Below are 14,289 nucleotides of genomic sequence, written 5' to 3'. Positions count from 1 at the left end.
TTACTCGTGGATCTCCTACTCGCATAAACTAACCAAAGCAAGTAATTCTTGTTAACGAATCCGCGAGGTCTTCTTATCGAAGGAATTGCTAATGCATGCGCGCGGTAGGGAAAGAAAATGCGCGGTTAGAGAAGATGTTGTGTGGTGGTTGAATAAACGCCTAAAGGAATTAGACTTTTTGCATCAGACAGCCTGCTGGGCTAGGGCAATAGGGGTGAGCCAACGGTTGGCTCGCTGAGGCTTCCTTCCAAACGCCGCTCTATAATCCGAGTGCCGTCCAGTAGTTCCACCGGTTGCTGGTAGTGTCGGCGTTTCAATTCATCTGTCCCAGGTGGTGTTATTGTTACCGAAGATGAGGCGTGAAGGAGGCTGATCAGGGCTCTCGCGGCGCTGCAGCCTCTCTCCACCCGGCGCGTATTCACAGCCCATGAGCAAACGTGTAGTGAATCAGACAGTAAGCATGAATGCCCAAAGTATGAATAACAAGCATAAGGCCGAGCTGAAAAAGAAAAAACATAAAAATTTAAGAATGGGCACGAGGCTGTTTGTGATAGAATGGGGTCGGAAAGCCAAGTGGGATATCCAATTTAAGATTCTGATATTGGCTTGCCAAAAGCACGGTTTACACTTCAACGGTGTCGTTGCAATGCCCACTTTCTCTAGCTGAGCTGGCGCGTCCCAATGGAAGATTTGGGGGCGCCTGTCATGTGGAGAGAAGAGGGTCGAGCCTCGTGGGCACGCGCTGTTGGAATGGAATCGAGCAGAAAGTGTAATTGCTGCACAAAGGCAAAGGAGCACAAAACGGTTGGAGCTGGCATTCCCTCGAGATGGGGGATGGGTTTGAAGGTTCGTCCCAAAATAGTAGCGCGTTTCACCATTTCGGGCTGTATTGTTCGTATTCTTGGGGGAGAGGAAGAAGCGGCGCGTGCGCATTACTCGCTCAAGAAGAGGCTGGTATTACTGTATGCATTGGATTGGGTTTGGCAGCCCGGTCGGTCAAAAAAAAAAGAGCGAGGTGAGAGCGATGAAATGCCGGCCGGATATACAAGATGTTGCAACAGAGGCACAAACGGACGGACGAGCCCAGACGGACGAGTAACAGAACGGACAAGGGACGGAGGAAAAAAGGCCTGGAGGCGTGAAGAAACACAGCACTGCACACGCACCTCTGCGAATTCCGCACTTCCTCCAGCACGACGGTGACGTGCCCTTGACCGCCTGGCACCCGCGTTGAGGCTGGGCTGGACAGGGACCCAGATGGTGCCAAAGTCAGTTTATGGCGTGTGGGGGTTTGCTTGACACAGAGCACTTGAGTCGCCAGCAACAAAAAAAAAAACTCAGATTGATCTGATTTGATTTGATTGCAGGCACAAGATTGAGCCCAAGCGGCTGAGTAGCTTCGCCCCTAGGGCAAGTTCGTGTGAGAAACAGAAACCTTTTGGCGGCTGCCTGTTATTGCTTGGTGAATCGAGATTTGCGTGGGGACTGAGGGGACTGAGGGGACTCGGGCCAAGTTGATCCCTTTTTACTATGATGATGATTGTTATCATTGAATGATGATTATTTTGCGCAGTATACGTACTCGTACAGTAACACAGTGGTAAGTAGAGTTCAACAGTATTGCATTGAGCACAGCACAGCAGGGCACACAGCAGGGCACGACTAACATGCAGCACACATCACACAGCACACACCAGACACACACGAGATGGTTCTACAAAACACAAGCCGGATCTTCTGGGTGCCACCCCAAACAAGGCGGTGTAGGTGTAGGCTTGTAGGTTTTGCTTGTATGTACGGAGTATGTATGTAATCAGCAACTCTGAACGAGGCTGTCCGTCTCTGTGTCCACTGTCCACGTCCTAAGTCCCAAACCTTCAAGTCCGGTTCTCCGTACTGCCTATCCGGCTAGGTGGAATTATCGCCGAATGCCACGGAGCCGCAGCCCACAGTAGCCCAGAACTCCCAGACTCCCATAACTTCCCAGAGCGCATCAGGACCCGAACAAGTCGCTGCCCATCAGGGACTGCACAGCAGCCACCGTGTCATGGTGCCATGCGCTAAAAAGGGCGTTGGAAAGTGGACATCCCTCACGTTGTTCTAGCTTCGGGATGGTTGACTCAAAAACTGGGTTTCTGTGTGTGCTCGGTACTCCGTGCTTCTTCTTGCACACAGCGGCATTTCTGACTTTCGGCCTCTTGAAAGCATGTCTCTGGGCGTGTGTGTGCGTGTGCGTATAGTTCCGCTCAGGCCCATCGCCATCGGAATTTGGGCAGCAAACTCTGCTTCAAGGCAAGTTCCGAGATTGCTCGGACCAATTGTAATTTCATCATCATCATCTTCTTTTTTCCTTCTTCTCCTTTTTTAAAATTTTCCATTTTGCCATTGCCATCCAACGTTTTGTGGGCATTTTGTGGGCTTCTGCGTCGTGTCGTGTCAAGCATTTTCGGTTTCCTTCTTTAGACTTTTGGCCATGTATTTCGTACTTCGGCCTGACTAAACCGTCACGGTCACGGCCAACGGACTAGTGCCGGCGCTCGCATGGCCAGCAAACGCCTCCGCCAATGTCACCAGTACCGTACCGACTTCGCAGCGCCGTTTGTACCAGTGGACGTTTGTACCCCATACTTCGTATCTTTAACTTTTCCCACGGCGGCGAAGAGTCCCGGAACTTCGGGTCCCGCTTGATTACCAATTATGCCAGTTTCTTGTCACTTCTTTTTTTCCCTTTGTTCTGCCACGCTGCAAACTGTGTCTCTCCTGCTTCGGAGGCGTTTTAGCCTGGGCGGCAAACGGGCTGGCGCGGGACATGCTCGATTGGGCAACAGGTAACGCGAATGTCTCAGCTCCGTGCGTGTGCTTTTTGCCTTTTCCATTGCAATTGGCGCTAGTCAAGCTTTTTGCGTCTTGATGGGAAACCCGAACAAAACGTTGTTTCATTCTCCCAGCACGCCGGGTCGGTCGAATAACTATAACTATAATTATCCTTCGCTGCCGGGTTTCTGGGACGTCCTTCTTGGCTTTTCTTCTTTCTCTTCTTTTTACTTCTCCCCCAACATCTTGCACGTGTCCACCACAAAAGAGACTTTCCCTCTCGACTGATATACAACCCAACCGGTCCAAAACGTCGACGGTAACTCTCTTGCCAGTGTCCCGAACCTGACACGGCCGACTTGCGCCTGGTCTACTGTACTGTACTGCTTTTGATACCGCTACGCCCTGGCCAGCAGGGAACCCCCCTGTCCCCACGAGTGTCAGATTGCCCAGAAGAGCGGCTGCGTCTCGCTGAGAACCCCCTCTTGGGACACCACAGGCAGACTCCAGACGCACGAGAGAACTCAAGCTCACACCCGCTTCTTGGCCCCCACACACGGACCGTACGCCAAGCCGTCAAGCCTGCTGGGAGTGTGTGTGAAGAGCAAGGATCCCCCTCCCTGGCAGAGCCTGATCGTGGATCGATACTCCCGCCCACTCTCCACCGCATATATTGGTTCTGGTAGTGCTGTACTACTCGAAGTACTATATGCATACCTAGGTTATTACTTGGACGCCTCGAGTAATTTGCCTTGCTTGTTCTTGTTTCTATATATACGCTACCCCGAACAAGTGCGTGTATATATACGCCATACCCAGACCCCGGTCACTGACGCACGCCATTCCATCCGACACCCACTCGTACAAGCTCCTCCCCAAGTTGCTCGTACACGCCCACGCATATATGACCATCGCCCCGACCACCACCGCTCAGTTACCAAGTACGATGCTGTCTGTCTATCCCTCTGAGATCCAGTACCAGCAGCACCTCAACCACTCTCCCATCCGCCCCATGCCTCACCGCCAGCCTGACGTCTCGCTCGGCTACGCCAGCATGAGCAATCGTCACTCCCATCACCACCACGCTTCCAAGGCCGCCGCTGCCCAGCAGCACCAGGCCCAGCAGGATGCTGCCGTTGCCCAGGCCCTCGAGATTGCCAGGGAAAGCCCCGATGGTGCCTCAGATCCCACCGTCAGCAAGATCCTCGAGTTGGCTCTGTCACAGATCTGGGGCAAGGTCCAGGCCCAGCCCGACTCCTATGTCATGACCCGCGATGAGTTTGCCGTCTTCAACTTCTTCCAGCACCGCTTCCAGGGCGACAAGACAGCCGTCAAGGCGCGCAAGCGATACTGGGATCACACCAGGGCATGAGCAATTGGCCATTGCCCCAAACAGGCGATCATTCGCCCTCGGTGCAGAAGCGTGATATCATTGTCGCTCTCCCCTCATTCAACTTTTTTTTTTTTTCACATCCCATCACCACGCTTTGCTCCATTGAGCCACCACACTGGTCGATCCCTTGGATCACACCTTGCGCTCTTCATAGGACGGCCGCCCTCTCCATGACATACACGGAAAACGAAAGCAAACGAAGGAAAACAAAAAATCTCCCCAAAAAGAGTTCGGTCTTCCCACCTGGAGGAGAAGACCCTGCAACACTTACACCAATCCGGCTGTGCGCAGGGACTCCTACCAGCATATTCACCATCACATTCACCATTACAACAAACTTTTTACCTATCATCATGATACCATGACCAAAAAAAGTTACGGAACGTGGCAGCCTTTTTACACCTGTCACTATCAACCTGTCAACTCACAACAATTTCTTCCTGTGAGAAAAAACTGATGACTTTCACGCTACCCCATCTTTACCTCGCAATGCATATGCAGGCACACCAAAACGCCAATTGGCATGCACATATGCACTACCCAATTTCTTCTTCTTCACATTCTCCCCCCTTTTTTTTTCTTCTTCATTTACAGAAACCACTTTTTCCTTTTCGTCATTTGTGCGATCGCTGAAAGGCGGGACCCACAAAGGGCGATATGAACCACATAAGCCCGCTAAAGAGTCGGACGACCTTGTTGCCCCTGGCGCTGCCTCCGCCCCTAAAGGTTAGGGCCTTTAGGGTCGCCTATACAGCCAAGCGTCAGCAAAACATCCAAGACGGGAAACTCGACTTTATCCGGCGCCGCCTATTCGGGGACCTGAATCTCTTGGCTAGCCCAGGACCTTTGCATCCTCGTACGAGATGGGAGATTTAGTACAATCTCACATGTCGAGGCGATCTCGGCTGCTTCTCTTCGCTCCTTCGGATGATGGCCGATTAGCAGCATCGCCAGCACTAAGGCGCGAGCCTCCGGAAACTAAGGTGCCTAGCCTTGCTTACATGCCTGATGGGACATGATATCTCATGACTATCTATCTTGGAATGTTTGGAAGGATTCCCCCCTCGATGCAGTGTGGATCATGTGGATAAAGGTGGAAGGCTTGGTTGAACGGGTGTTCAAAAAGATTGGATTGGTGTTTACAATATAGCTTGATGCTGTTACGAATTTCCTTTACATAGATACCAGCGAAGGACTTATAGACTTTTGTTTTTACTTTTCACTTCAATTGATACATCTTATTTGATATACTCTTCTTCTTCTTCGCTTGAGTGGTACCACTGTGAATGCTCGGTTGATTTGAGCTTAACTTGTCTTGTCTTGTTGTTTTGTATACTTGTTCCCCTACACAGAAGCCCTTCCTTGATTAAGGATAGCACGATCTACAGAAATCCTTCTTTGACTAGGGATGGCACGCTCTACGTGTCTTACATTATAACTTGGCGCTACAGGATTGGTCTCCTCGTAGTATAGATGACAATATTTTCAGTTGAGCTTAGAATAAGAAGTGAGGTTGTTGCTCAAGACATATATAGCACGATTGTCTTCGATCCTCCTAAATGTTGCACGGAACATGGATCATCTCACCGCTAAACATTTACATAGTATTCTATATCATACACCTACCCATCTCTACGAAAACATTTCCAGATGTACATGACTTGCTTCAGCCCTTCCTACACGTCCCAAGTCTCAGATGTACACATAACCACGGTTCAATGCCCTCCACGCATCGGCAGCTCTATCAACCATCGGCCTCTCTATCAACCTCCGCCAACTAAAACCCTGAATCATCTAGTGTCGCTTAAGAAATTTGCGGATATTCGGTGCCACTTCCACGTTGGGAGAAGTTCCCGCCATATCTCCGATTCCCAAGCTTTTGAGGCGCGCCTGAGCGGAGAAACGCATTTCACTCTCCCTTTTAACACGCGGCTATTTCTACGCTGCGGCAAACTCGTTGCCACTATTCGCCGAGCCTCTGCGGCATAAACTTCACCCTACCTGAAGAGAGAGAGTTTGCACCAAATTGCTAGCCAACACGTTGAAAGAACTGTACTTTCGTTCAGCGGCTGCCCAGGGAAATAACTAGGAGATTGATTGCAACACGTTGTTTGCTAATTTGGGAAGTTGTAAATAGAACGGAGGTCTCGGAAGAAAGGAAAAAATAACCTTCATTCAGCCTCATGTGTGGCATTGACATATTGTTCAATGTAGCTTCTACTTGCAACTTTTTGCGAATCAACTTTGTTCAGAGTGAACGAATCACATAGCATCTCTGTCCACGCCGTACATCGGAATGTAAATCTAGTCTTTTGTTTCAGCGAGAGATAGGGTTTTGGCTAATGGCTCTCGTTGTACATTACAAAGCACGAGAAGGTAGCTTTGGTACTCAGTTCCAAACTTTTTACAACAGACGAGAGTTTCTACTGTGGCAACTCCCGGCGTATGAAAGAAGCTATGAGGTATTGCTTATTGAGTTGGCGAGAGCTTCTTGCTAAGGCAAGCCCTACTAGATCTTGATGATAGCTTTGACCCTTGATTGAGATGTTTGTCTGGTTACCGACAACGGAGAGGAGAGCAAGGAAACGACATTGTCAAACGCCAGGCTTTCTTAGTTTCCCCATCAACTGCGGAACTCCGATTTTCTCACCAGAATATCTGACCCAGAATACTGGTTCTTAGCATCGCTCCAGGAGTCTGGTAAACCACGTAACCAAATATCAGCAACGTGGCGGGTACGCGATCGGATCTTCGGGAATCTGCCAAGATATCTTGGGAGAGATGATATGTCATCCAACACACGAAGCCCAATCTCATCTCTACGTGACGTGGAATATACGCACATAAAGATGGGTGACAAGCTTTTCCAGCCATCATATGGCTGGTGGTCCGCCAACCGGAGATGGTGGGACACGCACGCGACCACCTTGATTCCACGCAACAGCCCAAACTCTTTATCATCAATGGGGCTTGTCCCCAGCTGAAGGTGGCTCATGAATGAGAGGGAGGGAAAAAAAGCCACTCAACCCTAACCACCACGTGGGACCGGCAACTTTACCCGTGTCCAAAGGCCGGGAAAAGTAGCTGCTTGATTCAGAGAGCATGGCCTCGGTGGGCCTCGAAGAATCAAGCCCAAGGTTGAGCAGAGTTTCAGTGTTCTTCAGCCACAGTAGCCATTGCGCATGTCATTTTACGAAGCCTTGTGGGGACCTGCCCTTGCCTCGGGGGCCTTTTGGGTTGCGTCGTCATGACGGCGAGGGAAGCGATGACAAAGTTCCAGTAAAGTTACCTGAAGCATTCTTTCTCCTGGCTTCCGTTTGTAGAGCCGGTATGGAGAAAATTGGGGATTCCTCGGTGAGTTCAGGCTGTTGTGTGCCTCTTTGACGGAGATGTAACTGGTTTGGGTTGGATGAGGATTCTGGCATAAATACCATCGTGATAGAGTTCTATTAAAACGAGCACAGACGTTGCCACAGCTTGCTTTTGATAAGGCTATGCAACCGTTGATGACCCCGTTTATGTCCGAAGACCACCGAAGAGCTCCGGTTAAGTCCCCGGAACTCGGAGCTCGGGGCCGGCGGTGGACAAGCGAGGCTAGCCGGAGTCCATCTTATTGAGACACATTTATGAGATCCATAACGGAGGACTGTTTATCCGGATGACTCTACTAGACTTCACAGTTTGTTCTTCCTCTTGGCATCTTTTTGCTCTGATTGGCAGTTGTATCTTACTCTGCCTCAGCTGAGGTCCTATGAAAATGGTCTCATGGGCGGATCGGAGCGGCGCAATGATTGGCCATTCGCATCTGGCTACATGCTGTGCTCAATACACGTAAACAACGTTCTGAAACAAGAAGACGGATGAGGATACGAACACGAGAACGCGCTTCACCTCCAACATTCCCTTCGCATCACATAACATCTGCAATTTATTCGTCAAAGTGCTCAGCTAGGTCCGTTTCGGGCGTGGAAAAGCTTCCCGACCAATGATGGCGATGACGACATGGATTTGTCCACTGGCCAACGAGCAGCCGCGCGACTATTCCTAACCAGGGAGATCTGTCTCATGTAGGGTCCAGCTGCAACCAATGAAGCCAATCCGCACACGCAACAGCACAAAACAGCTTTTTGCGACAATGCGGCAGACAAGACAATTGTGTCACAACAGGTGAAAGATTTGAGACAGTAACTGGTGGCTGTATTTTATTTTTAATTTTTTATCTTTGTGATGAAGGATGCTTTTTGCTGGGCTGTTCTCGCTTGAGACGAGTGTGACGTCAGGGTGTTTTAAAGGGCATTTTTAGACTCTCCCAAACATAACTCTCTGCCAAAAGCAAAATGCAGCCAGCAGTCACAGGCAAAAACAAGCTTCACACTGACACTTTTGATCGACGCCCGGATGCAAAACGTCATGCAAGCCCTCACAAGTGCCGAGAACTCCGGCAGCACAAGACGCATGAAGCTACACCTCCTTCGTTTGGCATTTTGAGACACGCAAGAGGTACCGTCTCTGCCAATCGCGGAGACGCTGTACTTTGTTTTTGTCGTTTTCGTGTTGTTTTTTTACCCCCCAGCTCCCAGCTTACCCTTACCTTAGAAGTGGTAGATCGAAGCTCCTCTCCCCCCACACGTCACTGCCCGCCCATCTCACCTTATAAGCTTCCTTTCCGTGGTTGCTCGGTCGACACTCTTGCATCACGCCTTTCCCACTCGAATCGCCTGCGTCTCTGCCTCGACGATTCTCGTGTGCAGCGTCGTGTCTTTTTTTCTGCTTCAATTGAATCCGTAACAATTTTCCATTCCAAGCCAAACACAATATCGCCCACATAATACACTTAGCTGCTAGGCGCTTCTACACTTATTAGCTTCGCTATCGTGTTGCTTCACCGATTGTGCCGGTAGCTCCCATTGCACGGACAGGCATTTCCGCCGATTGAAAAGAAACCCGCAGACAAAAGACACGCCCTCCCCCTGCCTGGTCTGCGGAAGATCAATCCCACAATTCGCGACTGACTGTTGGATCGCCAATTGAATTGAATCAAACCAAAATCAACATCAAAACAGTGAAATCGAAAGCTTGGACCTCACCGCCACCATGTCCAACCTCTTCAAGATCATCCTGCGTATCATCGCACTCATCTGGACCCTGCTCATCACCGCCCTCATCGGAAATGTCATCGCCGCCAATGTCAACGGTCACATGAAGACCATTAACTTCACCATGTTCGTCGCCGCCTGGTCCTGGGTTGCGCTCCTCTACGGCCTGCTTGCAGTCTTCGTCGTGAGCCTCGCCGTGCCTCTTGCGCTCGTCTTCTGGGACGGTCTGGGCACTCTGCTCACCTTCATCTGCGCCATTGTGTTGGCCGCCGAGCTGCGAGCTCCCAACTGCGGCAACATTTCCGGTGCTCACTTGCCCAGTGGCTGGATCGGCTTCGGTTCTCACCATGATGAGAGGAGGTGCCGTGAGATCCAGGCCAGCACTGCGTTCATGTGGTTCCTTTGGGTGTGCTTCAGCTTGCTCTTGGCCATCACCATCCTGGATTCTAAGAGCAGCGGCGGTTTTGGCGGGTCGATCCGGACGTCCCGCTCTTCACGATCATCTCGGCCTGCCATGTCGCAGGTCTAAGTGTGCTCGACTAAGAGCCTCCACTGTCCTTTCCCCTCACATCCCTCGCTCTTTCGCTATGAGAGGATTATTGTTGTTGATCAACAGGATTTTGTCCCCGGTGGATCATCTAGCAATTGAGGGAGCTAGACTTAATATGAAGATGTTCTCTCAATTCAACACATGGCGAGTAGAGCTTTGTCAAGAAGAAGCCAACATGTTTAATGGGTGTCAAGTTGATGGGTCGGGGCGGGTATATGAAGTTACGCTGTATTAGCACGTACATTTACGATGGGCAATATTCGGTATTGGGTTGGTATTGCCAAAGGTTGGCGGGAAAGGGACAGTATTATGGAAATGATAACTAATGTAGTAATTGAGGGATGAATAACAAAGTCATGTTTATATATACATTATTCGTCGCCCATTACCATTGCGCTACATGTGGTATTATTCCTGGCAGTAGCATGTCCCTCGTGCTTCCTAGCATGTATTTGCAAGGCCTTGGTCATAGATTTTGCCGAAAATGTGGATGTGGTGGCTCTGATGTTTTATCGGATTGATGTTTATATATCGAACCGGAATCAATCTATGCATTCCCACTCCCAGCTTGTGAAGACAAACAGTCGATCCAAAAACGCCGAATGATCTTTAATCCGACTAACGGCTATAAAGTTGCGGCCACGGCGCCAGCAGCATTGAATGACTTCTTGTTCGTAACTTGCACGTCTACGTTGTGCACCCAGTTCATGTACTTACCCCAGCCTAAGCGCAAGAGCAATGGTCAGCAGCTGAGACATATAGAGGGAAAAAAGAATGGAGATATCCGGCGCAACTCACTCCAATACGCAAACTTGCGGCCGAAGAGCTTCCCCATCCACGGCACCAGAATCATGGTGAGGAGGAGCTGGAGCTGCTCAAGGCTGCGGTCCCATTCTGCCTGCGCCTCGGAGTCGGCCTCGGAGTAGAGATCGCTGGTGGACTCGGAAGGGAGAGAATCGACGTCGTCTTTGTCGTCGGTGATGGAGGAGGCGTGGAGATCGACGAGGGACTCGTCTGAGGCCATTGCGACGAGGTTCCGGGGGAGAGGGAGAGAGGATGGAGTGGTTGTTCTATGGAGAGAGACGGAGAGGGAGAGACCCGATGGGAAGAACGAGAGGTCGCTTTACGGCGTCGTCGGAGATCTTAGGCCATGAATGGAGATGCAAGCGACTGCTGGATCTGGATTGTCTCTGCGGATGGGATAGACGTCGTGAACGGTCTTGGGCCTCGCAATCGCAGTGGAGCTTGTTCCGATCTACTGATGCCGAAGGGCGGCTGCAACTGGCCCACCTCGGGAGGTTTGCAGCGCTGCAGTTCAGTTCAGTTCAGGCCTGAGGTACGTACCTGGTACAGTACTGTCGGCTGGATGAGGAGCAACTTGGAACTTCAATGGCACAGAAGCTGTTATCTTATCGTGCACTGTCGACTCACGTGACCCCCCTCCTTCTTGGTGTGACTCCCCCGTGCAATCAGATCAGTGCCCAGCAGCTCCGTGAATATCGGCCCAAACAACGGCCCATGACATGACGTGCAGCTGACTCAAACTCAACCTTTTCACTCAGCGCTGCTCACTCGACATTTCCATCTGCAGCTACAACAAGGACCAGTGAGCCTCTGCAGGAAACGCCATCGTCGTGCAGATACGCGCATATTTGGCTGCAAAGCGTCAGCCATCGCCCGCCGACTCGACATCTCAGCGCCTATAAGCGGCCAGCTTCAGTTATCAAGCAAGCAGCGACGCAAGGAAGGACAGCGATTGAGACAGACGTGCGCACAGAGAGGGGCTTTTCTCTAGTGAGCAGACCTGAGCTGTCAAAAGGACAAAGCCAAGGACAAGCAAGACAAAGGCAAAAAGTCAAGAAACCACCGCAATCATGGACAACGAAGTACTGGTAAGTCTGACGTCTGCCACCCTACGCTGCACCACTACAGTTGGGTACACCCAACCAAGAGGGTGTCTCCGTTTTCATGGAAACCTTCTTTACCTTCTGGACCAAGCAAGCTAGCCCTGGCGTTGCCACTCCAGCTGCTCTGCTCTCCCTCTGCTTTTCCTACACCAATTTTTGCCCCTCTCTTCCCACAGCCCACAAGGTCCAGCACCGGCCACGCAAAAAATAGCCCCAATCACTGCAAATTTACCCCACCAACACTCACCGCGGACATTTTGTTCATCCACCCGATGATTCTTCCTCCCTTGTCATACCTCTGAGTCACAGCCTTTGCCATTTAGACGGCATCACAAATCACCAGGCATCATCAGTACTGTACCACTCCCCAGCCTAATCCCTTTTGAGATTTTCCCTTTTTTGCCATTGCCTTTACCTCTGTTAGACTTTTCAATTCCATCACGAGACAAGCCATCCAGCATTGCTAACGTTTTCCCTCTGTTTTTCCCCACTACGCAGGACCAACTCGAACGCAAGCCGTCCCGTAAATCCGTTGCCTTCACCGACGAGCAATTAGTAGTCGAGACCGACGGCTCAATAACCATCATGAGTGCTGTCGAGGAACCCAAGGAGACGGCTCAGTCACACACGCCTCGTACGCCGCCTCTGTCTGCCGCCCTCGAAGCATTTGCTGATACTTCATCTCAAGCCGCCGCCGACGAACTTGCCCCTCCCGAAGATGGCGGCCTTGACTTATCTCTCCTGAAAAAGAAGAAGAAGAAAAAGACGAAGGTCGAGGGCGTCGAAGCCGATGCCGATGCTGAGGATGGCGCTGCCCCTGCCGAAGATGGAGGTCTCGACCTGACCATGAAGAAGAAGAAGAAGAAGGTCAAGAAGGCCGAGGGTGCTGAGGAAGATGAGTTCACTGCCAAGCTGAAACAGCTCGAGGTTAAGGACGCCGAAGAGGCCGAGGAGGCAGCTCAGGAGGACGAGGGTGACATGGAGACTGGCACCGGTGTCTGGACCCACGACGAGTCCAAGACAATCCCCTACACCATGCTGCTCTCCCGCTTCTTCACCGTCCTATCACAAAAGAATCCCGACCACTCACTCAGCGGCACCAAGAGCTACAAGATTCCTCCTCCCCAGTGCATGCGTGAAGGCAACAGGAAAACTGTCTTTGCCAACATTGCCGACATCAGCAAGCGCATGAAGCGAACCGAAGAACATCTCACCGCCTACCTGTTTGCCGAATTGGGTACAAACGGCTCCGTTGACGGAAATAGGAGATTGGTCATCAAGGGTCGATTCCAGCAGAAGCAAATTGAGAACGTCGTCAGAAAATACATCAGTACGTCTACCCTATCACGCATAGGCGGTGGAGTGGAGTGGAGGGAGGAGCCTCATACTGTCCATCCCGGGCCCAAGACGAGACCCTCTTCACTCCTATCGCCATCTCTTACTCTTCCATTTCCCATTCACTCTATCCTCTTTCTTTGATCTTGATAAAATAATGTCATACTAACTACCTGTTTCTCAGTCGAGTACGTTACCTGCAAAACTTGCAGGTCCCCCGATACCGAGCTCAACAAGGGTGAGAACCGTCTGTACTTCATCACCTGCAACAACTGCGGTTCACGACGAAGTGTCACAGCCATCAAGACGGGTTTCTCTGCCCAGATCGGCAAGAGAAAGAAGATGCAGGGTTAAGGTTAGCCCTGCTTCTATACGCATGCGTATGTATTCAATATCCAATAAGGTGCTTGATTTTCAAAGCGATGTTTCTGCAACGGCAAATTCTGCCTTATTGGATCGATTTGAGACACCATTTCGATTTTCATCCTATGCCCTTAACATGGTGTCAAACACGGCGTGAAATGGGGGTATCAGGCTGTGGGAGGAATGGAGGAAAAGCGGTAAGCCCAAGATGCAAGGGCTAAAAGGCTGTGTTTATATTGGGGAGGGAAAGTACAAAGCAAGTTACTCTTGATCTACTATGGACATGGAACAGATGAGATACATAGCGGTCGTCATATGCCTTACGCCGAAATGATTTGACGTTTGACACAGAGCTGTCTCTTCCGGAATGACGGGTGTCAATATCTATATATTCGTGTAAAGTTGGCATGTGCCCCGTAGTGACTCTTTACCCATTTCACATTTCACTTGTAGATGAACTGTCAATACACGCCGCAAGACATTCATGGACGGTATCTCAGCGATCTCTGCATTTGTTGATGATATCCATATATATATTAAATATCCACATTACCTGATACTTGAAGCTGATAGGAAAATGAGCAATACACGACTCTTCTTTGACTTCGGTAAGATACATATTGTTGTAGTACTTGAATGATCTCCAAAATTCTCGACAGCCATTCTATCGAAAGCAAAATGTGGTCTTCTACTTCTCTCAAAATCCCCATTCCACTAGACGTGCACATCTCAAACGTAAGGAGACATAGATGTAAAAAGAAAAATAGGCACATCAGTGCCTTATTGTATTCCCCAGCCCAAGGAGTCATAACATAAAAAAAGCAAGCATTC

At 50.3% G+C, this 14,289-nt stretch overlaps 4 protein-coding genes across 4 annotated transcripts; 3 read left to right on the top strand and 1 right to left on the bottom strand.

Annotated features, from left to right (window-relative positions):
* Window positions 1–3,718: 3,718 nt before the first annotated feature.
* T069G_09452 (uncharacterized protein) lies at window positions 3,719–4,186 on the top strand (the record flags this gene model as incomplete). Its single annotated transcript, XM_056176662.1, has 1 exon — window positions 3,719–4,186. The coding sequence occupies one exon, from the start codon at window positions 3,719–3,721 to the stop codon at window positions 4,184–4,186; it is 468 nt and encodes a 155-aa protein (XP_056025140.1).
* Window positions 4,187–9,301: 5,115 nt separating this feature from the next.
* On the top strand, window positions 9,302–9,832 carry T069G_09451 (membrane-associating domain-containing protein; the record flags this gene model as incomplete). Its single annotated transcript, XM_056176661.1, has 1 exon — window positions 9,302–9,832. The coding sequence occupies one exon, from the start codon at window positions 9,302–9,304 to the stop codon at window positions 9,830–9,832; it is 531 nt and encodes a 176-aa protein (XP_056025139.1).
* A 646-nt stretch (window positions 9,833–10,478) lies between these two features.
* Window positions 10,479–10,877, bottom strand: T069G_09450 (uncharacterized protein; the record flags this gene model as incomplete). The annotated part of the gene is made up of 2 exons (XM_056176660.1): window positions 10,479–10,576; window positions 10,652–10,877. 2 exons carry the CDS (start codon window positions 10,875–10,877, stop codon window positions 10,479–10,481), a joined length of 324 nt encoding a protein of 107 aa, XP_056025138.1.
* A 1,468-nt stretch (window positions 10,878–12,345) lies between these two features.
* On the top strand, window positions 12,346–13,449 carry T069G_09449 (domain found in IF2B/IF5 domain-containing protein; the record flags this gene model as incomplete). Its single annotated transcript, XM_056176659.1, has 3 exons — window positions 12,346–12,394; window positions 12,449–13,090; window positions 13,280–13,449. The coding sequence occupies 3 exons, from the start codon at window positions 12,346–12,348 to the stop codon at window positions 13,447–13,449; spliced, it is 861 nt and encodes a 286-aa protein (XP_056025137.1).
* Window positions 13,450–14,289: the final 840 nt, after the last annotated feature.

The sequence above is a fragment of the Trichoderma breve genome, chromosome 6 (assembly GCF_028502605.1).
Source record: "Trichoderma breve strain T069 chromosome 6, whole genome shotgun sequence".
NCBI classification, from domain to species: domain Eukaryota; kingdom Fungi; phylum Ascomycota; class Sordariomycetes; order Hypocreales; family Hypocreaceae; genus Trichoderma; species Trichoderma breve.
The sequence above is the reverse complement of the archived record's forward strand: the minus strand, read 5'-3'. Positions and strand labels throughout refer to the sequence as shown.